At 40.3% G+C, this 15,247-nt stretch overlaps 1 protein-coding gene across 3 annotated transcripts in view; it reads left to right on the forward strand.

The window, feature by feature from the left end:
- Positions 1–13,658, forward strand: part of sema6a (sema domain, transmembrane domain (TM), and cytoplasmic domain, (semaphorin) 6A) — a 105,100-nt gene extending 91,442 nt beyond the window's left edge. For 2 of the 3 annotated variants that reach the window (XM_080893896.1, XM_080893895.1), the window contains exon 19: positions 9,316–13,657. In XM_080893896.1, coding sequence (XP_080750022.1) covers positions 9,316–10,478 — 1,163 coding nt within the window. In that variant the 3' untranslated portion in view covers positions 10,479–13,657. Of the gene's footprint in view, positions 1–9,315 lie in introns of all 3 variants that reach the window. The other variant, XM_080893897.1, reaches the window with a different exon arrangement.
- The last annotated feature ends 1,589 nt before the right edge of the window (positions 13,659–15,247 follow it).

Below are 15,247 nucleotides of genomic sequence, written 5' to 3' on the forward strand. Positions count from 1 at the left end.
TTTTTCTTTCTGTATGGTCATTTTTATTATTATTCTTATTATTATCATTTTATGAGACACTTTTGCAGCTTGTGTCACTATTTATCTGTGCAATTTTAGCTCTACAGTCTTTTCTTTTCCCTTCGTTATGAAAGTCGGCTCTGATGATATTTTCTTTCTTATTTTACTGATTTGCGTGGTTTCTTGCGAGCAGTTCTTGATATTTTGCATGGCTTGATCTCACACTACGTCTTTTTTTGCTATTTATATATTTGCCTTTCTTCCTGTGTTGATTGCTTTGATGGTATTAAGCACAGTTTTGCCTCCATACAGCTTAATGCTTTCAGCATGGCAAATTGAGCACCACAATCAAGAGTACTCATTTCCCGCTCCACCCATCCTTCCTCCTGTTCCTTCCTGTCTCCCTCAGTATGATTGGCTTCAGGTGTCAACTGTACTGTGAAAACTTAGCAAACTGCATGTATGAGAGTGAAAACCCAAACATGAATAAGCTATATTAGAAAAAGAAAGCAAAGAAGTCATTTTATCGGCATTTTAATTGCAAAGAAACACATCCACGCAGCCTATTTTGCAGAAGAAATCGGGGATAAACATTTAACCGATCAATCTCAAGTTTATGCTTGAGTGAAAATGTATTAGCTCATATCCAAAGTCTTTTGCGAGCTTATTTGTGATTTAAAACAAATTACAATTACGTCCCTAACTTTTTCATTTGCAGTTGAGACATTGTGGAATCTTATCTGCTAATGAATATTACAGTGCTGCCAATATGTATTAGTCCAGCACCACCAGAGTAATTAGAAATACTGCAAAGTGATGAGTATTTGCACGCGAATGATATTCAGCACCCAACAGCATCACTATCTGCCATTCCAGTGGGGCCATCACAGTAGTCAGGTGGCTGCTTGTGTTTCACAGTACATTTGAGCTCAGGGTCTGTTTGTGTGTCTGGGCATCATCTGTTATATTTTCTTCTACTTCTGTCATTCCACCATACACTCGTTGTCTGTCCTCCCGTCGCTCATCCAAACCCCAAAACCACCAGTTTCCACCTTTTCCACCATCTGCTGCCATTGTGATCAGTCTCCCTTCCACAGGACCTCTCATCTGACTGGGATGGCATGTTCCAAGGCTATACCTTACCTTAGCGCAAATTAATTCCTGAACCAATTTATGGAGAAACCTTCCTCAAATGTCCCCCCACCCTCTCTTCCTCCACCATCTCTGTATCTCTTCCTCTTCAGTTTCTCCCCTTGCAGTCTGCCTCTTCTCCAACTGTAGTCATATCTCTTCCCCCGTCTGCAGGAATGAATCCTTGCTCTGCTCCCCACTTTGCTCTCTCTCCTTTTTTTTTCTACCTGTCTCCCTTTCTCTGGCAGGCTCAGATCTACCCACCTCATTCCCTACTTACATCCACCCCTCCCCCTTTAAACCCGACCTGTAGCCACCGCTGTGTTGCTCCAATTTATGGGTTCATTACAGCAGCTATCCAAGGGAAAAGGAAAGTGGAGAGGTGGAAGGAAAGGGGGATGAAGCGAGACAAGAGGGGACGGAGACTTGGGAAATGAAGGGACTGAGGTACACATGATAAAGATTTATTAGACAGAACAGGGCAATAATGTAACATTGAACAAAGCGGTAAACAGACAGCAGGTGAATGAACTAGCTGAAAGATCTGAACAGAAAAGATGCAGGACAGGTGAATCAGAGAGGAAATAATATATTGTAGTTAAACAAAGTGAACAATATTGTTTCTCTCTATCCCTTTCAGTCTATATTTTATGCTTAGTTAGCTAACGCTAAAAGAGCTGAATGTGAAAAAAAGAATCAAACTGAACATCTGGTGAAACTGAAACAAATTGCTCTAAAAATACAGGATGTTGTCTGCAGTAATGTAGCATTTTCTGTGACTCAGGTTCTGAACAGTACGTGCTGATGCTTTTGAGAAGCAAAACATGAACAGCAAGCACTTATTACTTTTTACAGTTTAATATCACTTTTGCTGAATATTTAATTTTCAGTCATTAGTTTGCATATTTTTATGGTTAATTCAGTTAGGTTGCATTTAGACTTGAACACTGGTTTCATGTTAAAGTCTAGCTGGGCCACAACAAGAGTCTGGTAGTGATTAATCATGTTGAAGGTCTTTATTAAAATAATAATTACATTAGCATTCCTGCAAACATGGGTATGGGAATTTCAGCCAAACTGATATCTTGTCATACTTCAAGACAGAAAACTGAATTCAGTTAAATTAACCTACAAATGCTTTTTACAGCATAATTATTTTTGTAAAACAAACAAACAATCAAACACCCAGATTATCAACAGAATAGATTTATTAATTACAATTAATAACAATAAAAGGTTTTCAAAATAATAATGCTTTTTTATAACAAATCTTATCCATGTTTCTTAACAGTCTTTTTTATTTTGTTTGTTTTGTTTTTTTATTAACTATTAATCCTGTGACTCCATAGTGTACTGGTTAACACATTGACGTAACACATAAAAGATCCCAGATTTTAGACCAGTAGAAACTAAATCCCGAGGATGGCTGCATATGCATATGGTGTGTAAACCATAAGACAAATAAGGGGGCAGCCAAAAGAAGCTTACTTATGAATATGTTATGTAGTCTAACTTCCTAATGATGTTCTTCATATTTTAATAAGGCAATTATTATTTCCTTATTACCAATTAACTAATGTGTGGAGCTTGAAGTTATGTGTTATCCCTTCAAGAAACTACGACTTGAGTGTAAAGTATAGCATATAGACATTTCTACACAAGCTTTAATGCCTGAGTATTACACATAATCCAGGCAACAAGTGCAATTCTTACTATAGACTAACTAAGTATTAAAAAGTGTTAAGAGACTAAATGCAAGTATTAGATGCCACAATTATCTGAAGAAATGTTTTGCTCTGTCGTGTAGTACCATTAAGTATTGGTTTACCACACTGATTCAGAAGAGGAAACAGGACGAAGAAAACTTCTTTTTGGATTTAATGTGTTTCTTGTACAGCATTAAAATTTTTTTAAATTTTTTTTATTTTTAATGTTACAAAACAACAACTGTACTTTTCTAGCGTATGCTTTTCCCTCAGTGTCAGGTTTTCACATTAATAGCTGTTGTCATCTGACAGCTGCTCTGCAAGGGTTATATTCAGCTGCAGGCAGCTCTCTGACACCTGTGTGCCAAGGTGAGGCTGCTATGATAGAAGGAGAGTATGACCCTGCTCAGACAGGATTGCAGCACAATTCTTTCTATGACAGAAAGTCTTGAATTTGACTTCATCTCAGTTGCTGGAAAGCAGTTGACTGAACATCTCACCGTAGTTACTGGGGATGCCCTGTCAATCTTAAATGTTAACTTTACTTTCACCAGGAAAAATGTTCAATTATGCAGCAGAGAAAATAGCACGTTTGTGTACAGTCAAACAATTGTTCCAAACATTACTGTATTTCACTGCATTTTATTAATTTTAATGATGCATAAGGATGGCTTTAACCATTGATTTGTCTTTATATTAGCTTTACAATTCATTCAAAAACAACTAGTGCTAAATAGATGAAGAGGGCATAATCATAATCTCGAATGTGACCAGTAATGATTGCCTTTTACCATGTAGCTGCGTTTCTTTTGCAACCTGTGAGCAACAAAAAAAGATGAAAGATTATTTCCTTGGTTGTGTGATTATTATGGGTATGGCTCTTGTTTCAGAATGCCCTCTTTTGTAGGTGAGCCAAGAGGTTTTGAGGTAACAGAGGCTTAGACTTAGTTTACCACAAACTCTGCTCACTGTCAGATAATGCACTTGGCTCCTGAAGTTTTTAAGGAGCCTATGAGGTTTAGCAGATTTGGAAATTTAATGTTAGTAGTTTCATATGTCCTTGCAGTTGAATGATAGGATTGAGGTTAATCCTGTAAAGTAGGATGATAGGATTTAAGTTAAAAGTTTATGGAGTGGCCCTTTAGGGCAGGCTGAATGTCTCTGTGTGTGGCAAAGACTAAAAAAAATTTAATTAAATGTTCCCACAACTCATGTTCCTGTCATTCCAACACCTTCGCAATTAAGTAGTGGATTTCGGTTCAGTGTTTCTTACTGGTCAAAGATTGGGCTGGATCTTTGTGAAGCAGATGAATTATTCGCAGCTCATTGTGAATCATAATAGAAACAGCGAACTGGATGCGTTCCCAGCATTACGCACTTCCCGGACTGACGTCAAGCCATAAGCCATAATTTCCTCCACTGATTAGCTTATTGTTCTCTCAAACTGCTTTTGTTTAAAACACACATTCGCTGCTTACTTTTCCACTTTTATGTTTTGGTTACGCTTTTTAATAAGTCCCCCTAACCGTTGACGGTTCGTACAAGAGCTTTGCTTTGTCTCTCGCCCATGTGAGACTGAATCTCATATCACTGCGGCTCATCCCTTTGTGCTCTTGAAGCTTGTCTAACCCACATTCAGCTGTCATTATTATACTTTGAACTGGATTTAAACAGTTATGTTCACGTTGTCCATGAGTGAGCCCTCATCAAGTAGATACAAGCCGAGGCTTTGTTCTCTTGTTGAGCACTAAAACATTTCTAAACAATTACCAATGGCTGCCTTTATGGATTCAATGAAATGCAATGCGTATTAGCACACACATAGCACTCCAGTGATACACAGAAGTCATTTTCTGCAGCCCACATGGTGAAATACACTTCGGTGGGTCACCGGCTGTATTACGGTGACTCATCGAGATTGAATATTAATTGAAAGAACTCAAGATTATAGACACGAATGCACACATAATTTAAAAGTCTACACTGTTTAAATAGTGACAAGCTGTTTTAACAGTTGCACTCTAATGTGAGGGACCTTTTTGCGTTCAGTATATCAGCATGTAAAAATCTATCACCCAGTAATCCGAACGGGAGCGCTGTCAAGTCGAGGCATCAAATAGCTGATGAAAAATGGGATGTTTAATTTATGCTGATATCTTGTGACTATTAAATATTACAGTTTGTATGCAGGGAGTTGGATAGGTTAGTATATCAATGTTAATACCTCAGGTGCTGAATAACATAATTAGGGGTTTAATTATATCTTAACTCGCTCATCAGTATGCATTGCTCCGACTCAGGATTGTCTGATGAATGCTTTAATATTGAATAACACCATTAATGCAAGTGGCTCTTAACCCAAACATACACAAGACTTAATGGGATAATTTGCTAACAGGGAATTTAAATAGAAGTTAATGAATTGTTGTCACCATTCAAATACCAGTGTCCTTTTTAAAAGATGACAACAAACTGGTTCCTAATGAAAAAATAGGGCGTTTTTCGAGCTCCCGCGTCAGAGTAAATAAATGCACACCACTTAACATTATCTGCTTTTTCATCCTTCCTTCTGTCTGTAGTCGGTAAGGTCCACTGTTTCATCTTTCAGCGAGTGAAGCATAGTAAGTAGCAGTTAAGTCCAATTAAGATTTTTATCATTTTGCAGACAATGTCTTTATGCAGTCGCTCGCAGTCAGAGGTTAGTGCCCTCTCTGTAACCCCTCTGTGATTTTTAACTACCTTTGAAGTTTTCTTTGCAACAACACAAAGACAAGCTCTGTGGGCTTAAGTCAGTTGGTGCGTCTCAAAAGATTAAAAGAGTGGAAGAGCATCTGTGTGTGTCAGACAGATAGAGCATTCACAAGTTCCAGTCACAATAGATTACAATGTTTCTGATTTATAAGTAAGTGTTGCCGACCCGGCCTGTTTTGACAGCAAGACATATCTGAGTATCTGAGATATGTGTTTAATATCTGAATGTTGAGGCTCGAGGCGGTGTGAAATTCAAATCAATTCATCCGCTGAGAGAAGTGTTGAACTGCAGGATGCCTAATGATGCATTCTGGGGGCGAGGCAAGAGCGAAACCAGAAGATTATAAGTCACTGTATAGTCAGAACCTCAACAAGATGAGACTAAAGCGGAAAATCTGTGAGTTTTAGCAACACTTTGATACTTTTCAAGGTCAAGTAGTGGAAGTTTTAGAAAGTTTACAAAGATCGCAAATGATCAGAAATGAGCGGCATAGCCATCTTGATTCAAAACCCTGAGGTCCCGTGATTCAACTGAGACGGCCTTGGTGTCCTCTGTGGCAACTTTCATCCTCTTTGATGTTAAGATGAGAAACAATTCCTCACTTGAAAGATGGAAGTCTTCAAAGTTTAGCTTTTTTTTTTTTCTTTGTGTTTTACCCGAGGCCTTGGGCTAAGTACCTTCTGGAAATGTCTGCGTGTGCAGGAGAAGTGAGTGATGGAGGAAGGAGAGGAGAAAAAGAATAAAAGCTTCAAAAGAAAAAAAAAAGGAGCCTTACAGGGCAGGTTAAATAGGGTTTTAACTTTAGCTCACACACCCACAAGAGAAGTCAAAGATCCAGCTCCACAGTTCACCTCCTTCACCAGAATGGACAACCACTTGGCTCTGCCGCCCTCCGGCTTTGTTATTCAATATGAAGTCCAAACGCTCAATCAAAGTTAGCCTTTAGCAGTAATAAATTCACTGTCATGAAAATTCATAACAGTTTTGATTTCCTCTTTTCAGCTTCAATGTCAGCTCCACAGACAGAGACATATGAAAGTATTTACTTTTAACAAGGATTATGGAAAAACGAGAGATTTGCCAATGTATTTGTTTATGCTTGCACTTTTATTTTCCTACATAACTGTTCTTTGGAGATTTCCAGGTCTCCTGATCTCAAGTGAAACTGAATTCCTTTTACATCCCTTCCGTGTGCGCTGAAATATTTAACCCAGCAACTCTCAAAGAGCAGCCAGCCCCCACCGCCACTGTTGTTTCTGCTAAAGGGTGATAACTTAGAAAGATCACAAGGTTGTAATTACAGCCTTCCCGGTCTCCACTGAATTGAACACTTACCATATGGAGGCTGAACGGTGTGAAAGAAAAAGAAAGTCAAAAAAGTGATTCATTGTTTCTGCAAAGGAGAGAAGTGGCAGAAAGTGTGAATGAAAGATCTAAGTGAGGACAGTGGAAAGTCAAAGTTAAAGATAGCAGCGCAGAAAAGTATCTCTCTCATTCTCAGATGTTACAGGATGAGATGGGAAGCAGATGTTTCATCAGACAGGCCGGCCATTTGATCACGCAAGTTCGCAGTGTAACACTCGTCAAACGTGGATGCTGCGCTGCAGATAACGCTCATCACTTCTCACACTATCCACACGGCTGAGCGTGTCCTCGATAAGGAAAGGTTTTGGCCGGGAAAGATGCTTTTTTTAAACCTTTTGTTTAACTTTTAGTGAGTTATGGCTGTGCTGCATGTTGTCAGCACTCTATTAAGGAGAAAAGTGAAGTTTTGTTTTTACAATAAATGAGGAATGATCTGGGTAAATGTAAGTGTCCTTTCTTATCCAGGTTGAGCTTCAAAGTCCAGACAGAGACTAAAGAGTGCTTAACTCCGGCTAGGAAAAAGGGGCTTTAACTCATGTTGTTGGGCTAATGAAGTATGACTGCAGCGAGTGAGATTATGGATGTTAGTTTAAGACAGTGTGGATTTCAGATCCATGAGAAAAGATTACCATGCTTTCTCTGTGTCTGTGTTATGTCTCACTGAGGAAATGCAGAAAGAAGATACTCTCCAAGTACATCCTCAGTGACACCGCTGAGCTGAAAAGCCAAACATGATTAACCAGCTCCTTCAGGATTTCGGAGAATTATTGGAACTAATGTTTGTTCTGTGGAAACTGCTTTTGAAAAATTACAGGGCAAATTGAAAAATTTGCAAGGAAGACGAAGAAAGTGTCGCGTGAAGACTGCAAACTGTAAAAGGACGAAATTACTTGTTGCTTGTTGACAACTGTTGTTCAGCTTGCCTGTGAGCAAATGTTTATATTCATGCAGCCACTGTATATTTCATTATCTGCAATAATACCTGAGGCAGTCAGCAAAAACTGAATTTCAAAATATCAGAAAAAAAAGATTAACAAGACAGAGTCTGAAGTTGGCAGCAGAAATATTTTATTAATGCACTTCAGTAAGAGCAATCTCAAAGAAGTGAAACAAAAGGAACAAAAAACACATTTTTTTCCACCTGTAGCTGGATTAGTACTAAATGAAAATGTCTGATTTGTAAAAGCTGTTGTACAAATCATATCACCCACCTACTGCTTATTTTAGAACACCGATTCATTGTAAACAAACCTCCTCTGTACAGGAAAGACTCACAGATATCATCTTAAATTACTTCACATACATTCCAGCTTGTTTTGGATTTTTTTTCCAGCATTTTGGGGTAAAGATTCCTCAGTGTTGAGGAATCTATACATGCCTTACACATGTGAAACTGAGTCACGTTGCGGAGACGAGCGATGCCCCTGCTGTAGCCCCTTTACACGATAGAGCCCACCTGCCTAATCCTCTATCTGTGGTAACTGACCTGTACGGGCCATAGGTCATGTGTGAAGGCATTATAAATCTCTCGGCTGTGGACCGGTGTATTTAACCCAAAGAATAGTGTGCTGCATTAGATGTCTGCGTTCATCCACAGGCTGCAGGCTATCATCTTTGAGCATGCATGTGTGGGAGGTGCATGTGTCCACACTCGTGTGTGCGTGCGTGCAGTCTGTTGTTGACCCTGTTTTATTAAATACAACCTGCCGCTCCCACTCACCCACCGCTAAAATGCTCCATAGCATCCTTTATTGAATTATCTTTTATTTGGCGTTATCACAGTGTGTCTTTGCCAGTCTTTGAAAGTGGCGCTTTCATAAGACACTGATGACACAGCTCATTGGATTTAGCGCCTAATCAGAGGCTTTTTAATGTATTCGCTGTGATTCATGAGATTGGATCCAAGCTTTATGAAAAGTCTTCCATTTGCATCTATGAGAAGAAAGGGCTCGGGTATTTCAGGTTCCTTTATCGGAGCTCATATCTTTTTTCATTTCAGCAGAAGGTTTTATCTGGGATTTAAAATGTGAATCATAATCACCCCTCCAAAACACATTTTCACTCTGAGATTGGATTTTGGGGGAAACACTGAATCTTGATACTTGAAGCTACAATTTTGAATAGATGTTTCCTATGATGGAATAAATCCTTCTGCATTTGCATGTTTTTCGTGAAATTATTTAAACCGTTAATCTTTTTGCCCAGAAGATATCTTAATTATTGTAACTGTTTTTTATGTTTTGCTTCATCTTTTAAGAAGAATCTTTTCCAGCATCTCTTTTATTTTCTTTGAAACAATTGGCTTCAAAGCATCTCTTTTTAGTCTGCCTGTCTGAATGTCATCTCTGTGTCTCTCTGCAGGCGTGATCCGTGAGAGCTACCAGAAGGGTCGTGACCAGCTGGTTCCTGTAACCCTCTTGGCCATCGCCGTTATCCTAGCATTTGCCATGGGCGCCATCTTTTCTGGCATCATTGTCTACTGCGTCTGTGACCATCGTCGTCGAGACATGGACCTGACGGGCCGTAAAGAAAAGGACACCCACCACCTCCACTCCCGCCGGGGATCCATGAACAGCGTAACCAAGCTGACGGGTCTGTTTGAGACGCAGGCCAAAGAAGGTCGCCCCGAGGCAATTCTCACACCTTTGATGCACAATGGAAGACTGACGCCAAATGGGAAGATGCTCATAAAAGCAGACCAACACCACCTGGACCTTGCGGCTCTGCCAACGCCTGAATCCACCCCCATGCAGCCGCGTCGTAAGCCCAGCCGGGGAAGCCGTGAGTGGGAGAGAAACCAGAACCTCATCAACGCGTGCACCAAGGACATGCCACCAATGGGGTCGCCTGTTATCTCTACCGACCTGCCGCTGAGGGCCTCACCGGGGCACATCCCTAGCGTTGTAGTCCTACCTTTGCAGCAGCATCAGCACCAGCTTCAGCCTCATCTGCAACAGCACCAGCAGTCCTACCAACATGAGTATGTGGAGCAGCCCCATCACAGTGATATGAGCATGGGCCACGGTGTACTGGATGACCAGGGGGCCACCCTGGAGTACAAGACAAGCAAGAGCCCGTGCCACAACCTCAACATGGCTGATCCAGATGTGGTGCTGCCACCTCGTGTGCCCCAGCGGGAGGCCTCTCTCACCATCCCACCTGCTGTCCCACAGATGGGCAAACGCCTGGAGGTCCACTCGTCAGTCTACGGGCTTCGGAAAGGATCGGCATCTGGTGCTTGTGGATCCTCCGCCCTCAAGAAACACAACACCAACTCCTCTAACTCCTCCCATTTGGCGAGACATCACAGCTTCAACCGTGTTGAGACTCCACCACCTGCACCTCAGAGGGTGGACTCCATACAAATGACAGCACAGGGCATATCTCTGTCAAGGCAGCCTGGAATGAGCTCCTACGGATCACTGCCTCGAACGGGCGTCAAATATCTCAAGCCTGATGTCCCCCCCAAACCCTCTGTAGTCTCGCTCTCCACAAAAGTCAAGTCCAGTGACTCTGGCACATAGTTGGGTTGTTAGCCTGTCGGTCCAATGTGAACAGACAGTAGTGAAAGGCGTTTTCTGGCAGAGAGAAAAAACAGGGAATACTGTACAACTTGCATCTCCTTTTTGTGTTTTTGTTTGTTTTTTGGTGTACAGTACAGTGGAAATGCAACACAGTTTTTTTTCTTAAAGAAAACACTTTCTTTTTATATAAATATGTAAATATTATACCATGGTTGTTGTCGGTTGTGGCAGTCATCGAGCTCATGCTCTGGCTGGCACACAGCTCCTCTGTAAACACACATGGGAACATGTGCTACTGAAAAAGAAGATGATGCTTGTCCTGAATATTTCATCCATTGGCACCCTGTAGCATTCAAGACAGTGGCTCTCTTGTTTGTGGTGTCTTTGTTTACTGAGACTTGATTCGATACTTCGTCATGCTGGTAAAAGCACATACGAAGACGTCACAAGGGGGTTGGAGAATAATTGTTGTACAATACCTTGAGGACAGGAGGATCTGAGCAAACAAGCACTCAGAGAGAACGAGTTCGGACTGAAAGGACAGACAGCTGCCTGAGTTCTGGCGGAAACTGTGAAAAGCCTCTCAGTGTTACAGCAATCAAGTCCTGCCTGGGCATGACTGAAAGCCTGGGCCAGAAGAATCTTCTACTGTACTGGTGACTGAATAACACATGACTGTTAATACTAATAGCTTGTTGTATTTATTTTTATTAAGTGCTTTTGAAAAACAAACAGACTGACTTTCTAGGCTTGGAGAGAAAGAGGACAAAGAAGAGATCTTTTAATATTAATTAATCAAGAGTGAGGAAGAAAATATTTAAAGTCATTAAACTGGAGCCAGTAGAACTTTCTTAATGACTAAAGTTCAACTAGGTCTTACTGTGTGCTCAGTGGGACCTGCAGCTTGAGAATATACGTGACCTCTGTGACGACGAGGAGATATTTATTTAAACTGTGCCAGACCAGGACTTTTACTTTTACGGACCAGAATCTCCTTTGTTTTAGACCAATCATTTAAAAAAAGAAAAGAAATCCTGAACCTCACCCTTTCACTCCTGCAATCAGCACTGTGGTTTTGTGTGAGTCCCAAACATTTGTCCTGATTGGTTGCTGGCTTACTGGTGCCATCACAGCTCACTGTTGCATGTTGCAAATATAAGAGAAGCAGCTGCAGCAACCGCACGGGGGGATCTGCATACAAAAGGAAGCTGTAAGTGAGGCTGCAAGCAAACGAGCGGTGCCTCCATCTTGGAACGTATCGTCTTTTCTAGCGGCGTCACGCGGAAGAGCGGGCGAAAAAAAGGAAATTATAGGAACATCTGTCTTGCCTGCTTCTTTTTCCACATGTAAATTTGTGCCTTACACCCTGAAGTAGTGACAATGTTTTCTTTAATAGCTGTTAACTCTGTCTCCTTGTTGTATTTTTTTATTTTCTTTTTTTTTCTTATGTCATGATATTTCCCTTGTTTGATAAAAATGCAATTAAAGAATGTAGGTGTTATTGTTGTAATTCTGGTCCCTAGACAAAACACACTTACAGACCAGAGGGAAGAGAGGAAGGAGCAATTCCTTTCTTCATTCACACACTCTCGCTCTCTCTCTCTCTCTGGCACACACACATAAACACATGCACACATACACACACTCATCTTTGTGATTCATTTCTGATTGTGCCATTAATGCGCTTAAAACGACCCTTTATGTTGTGCTGGCAGTGTCGATAAAGACTTTGTGAGTGTTTTTCATTTCCTGTTTTATACAAAGTCCTGGTATTTGTTTTTACTTGTTTTTGGTGTTCGTTTGGAGTGATGGTTAATTGGTTAACGGAACAATTAACATTTGTTGCTTAAGGAGGCCAACGTAGGTGTATCTTCCCTTGGTGCACTGCGATAGCACCATAGCAAGCGTACAGTACGAGATACACGTGAACACCCAGCGTACTAACACGAGTCGAGGCTTCTTGCGCGCATTGAAACGTTCACTTGTTAGACGGTTGCATAAACAGGCTGGTTCCTGTGGAAAAGAAAAAAAAAGATGACATTTTGAAACAACACTATTAAAAACTGTACATTATTTAACCCCCTTTTTGTAAGCGAACACAGTTTGGGAAGTTTAGAGATTTTTTTATTTTATTTTGCCTCACTAACTCTCATTATCAAAGCCTTATGAATGGCTGAGAGTTTAACTAATCAGATGATTTCACTTCCTTTTTACTTGAGGGTTTTTATGGATCACCCCACACTGAAACACTTAAGTCATTGGAGCACTCCCTTAGTGTTGTATGTGTAGATAGGTTAAAGTTTTCTCGATATCAATATTCTTTCTGGAGGAAAGCCAAGAGTGTCTCAGTCCACAGCTCGAATAAGACTGACATGCAGGATCTGGGACCTGACTAATGTGTACATAGATGCTCGAAGGGAATGGTTGCACATGACGAGGTCATGGGCAATGGATTAGTTCAAAATATGAACCGAGAGGAACGCGTCCCATCTAAAACATGGTCCGGGATAAAGCTGCAACAGTTATAGCATCGATTAACTTGAAGCGAGGACCTTCAAAGTTCAGATAAGCATAGACGTGTGTTCACTCCAGACTTTCATAAAACTACTTTGCTTTAAATTAGTGTCTGAACACCTTACTTACACCCTCCGGTGCACTGAGTGCATGAACCAGCAACATTCCCACGCCTGGAGTAAGGCTTATCCTCAGCTGAGTATTTCTGGTTTTGAAATGCTCAGTTGCGTTGTCTCCCACCTGGATGAATTGTCATGTCCACACTGAATGTGAACAAGAGAACCTGTCTAGGTTTGAAGGTTAAATGTCCACATCCTGTGTAGACAAGTGCTTTTGGCTGTGGGTGCATTTATGATTCAGCAACATCAAGTGTTTTGATATTAGAGAAAAGTTGAGCGTTTTAAAGGCTGAAGGCTGCTGTGGACAGTGAGGTTCTTTGGTGTGTGCCTTTTTGTCTTTCACCCTTGTTATAATACACTGCTGTTAGATGCAAATCTACTCTCTTCTCAACTTCTCAAACTTTTGAACTTTGTAAGCTTGTAAGATATCGTGACGTCACAAAGTTTTTTGCCCTACTCTCTCCACTTCCTTAACATCTGATTCACAGCTTAATGTATGTTGTAAAGAAAAAAAAGAACTCTTTAATTTAATGCAAAATGTAATAAAAAAAAAAAAAAAGAAAATAAAATTCTTGTCATGAAGACTGTGATATGTCCTTGACTCTTTCCACTTGTTTCCTAGCCTGAGGTTATCTTTATTCTGGGAACATCTTTAGTTGCTGGATTTTGTGCAACACTGTCTGGGCAAAACCAAGCCTTGGTTTTGCCCAGGATTTAAACGTTCTTTTGATAGAAGATCCCTTTTAAGAAAATATTGTACTTTTATGACCTGAAGTACACTATTCTACTTTTGCTTGTAATACCACCACCAACCCCTTGAGATCTGACAAACATTTCCTACAAAGCAAGCGTGAGCTGATAAAAGGAAACTTAAATTTAAGTAGTTCTCAACTTCATTATAGATAAGTGAAAAAAGAGAAAGGTTATGAGCAGAGGGAAGAAGCCTGTACTCCATTTCTATGGTTGATCGTGTTGGTTAAATGAAGCAGGCAGCTTAATGGACTGAAAGCAGATTTCTGTATGCAGGTTGGTACTCTGAGCACTCCAAATGACCTTTTAACCTAGAAGGAGCTCGGCCCATTATACTTTTGGTGTAATCCATTTGATGCCATACAGGCAATCAACAGAATTCTTCACAGATGTTCTGAAGGCAAATGAAATAGAGAGATTTCTTTCACTTCCATTCAAAAACCTTGCAAGTTTTGTGTACATGGACTTTTAAGTGAAATCAATTCAATCCCTTCTCGAGGGCAGAGTCAGATGGCTCGACTTTGGAAACGCAGATAAAAGCATTACCTGTTAACTTCTCAAAATGACAGTAATCAATATTGTTATCAAATGACTATGGGAGGCAGGTGGACACTAGAGATTAACCCACAGAGAGTGATCCCCCAAATCCATTCACAGTATCCCATCAGCCCACAGAGTACTACAATGTCTTGGAGTTACTACTAAAATAAAAGTAATATATTACACATTACTTATTACATCTCTTTAAAACAATGTGGTATATAACCTAATGACTCAATGAAGAAAATAATTTGTTACACTACTTGTTACATTAATTTCATATATTGCTCTGTAACATGACCTATAATGCATTGTTACATAATTATTAGTTAATAATATCAAGCTAATGCCTAATGCTTCAGTGGGAAGTCTATCTGTAACTTACAACATATGCAGAAATCCTTCTTAACCCTACGCTGTAACCCTCAGCACAACCTGACGTGCACTTCTCGAGAAATGTAACTGAACGTGAGGTCAACGCAGCAACGACTCTGACTGGCGTAGAAGAGGGTTGCAGGCTTAACAGGGGTTTCTAGCTACTTCGTAAGTTACGACATAAATAATGACACAAATCTTCATCATAACAAAGAACATTCAAGATTTTTGTTCTAGTGTTTTATTTTTTGCTTCTAGTGCTTAAGGTTGAACACAAAAGTCAACAACACAAGGAAAAGTTTATCTTTACAAAGAGTCGAGTTCGAGTCAGCAGAATGTTTCCGTTTTGGACACCGATTGCATTTTACATCACACTCTTGTCCTTTTGTACAATAACGATAAATTTGATTTCCACATCTCCAGACCTCAGAGGTTGTGGACGACATCATCATTTTCTTCACCATGAACTAA

Source organism: Rhamphochromis sp. 'chilingali' (assembly GCF_963969265.1).
Source record: "Rhamphochromis sp. 'chilingali' genome assembly, chromosome: 10".
Classification (NCBI taxonomy): domain Eukaryota; kingdom Metazoa; phylum Chordata; class Actinopteri; order Cichliformes; family Cichlidae; genus Rhamphochromis; species Rhamphochromis sp. 'chilingali'.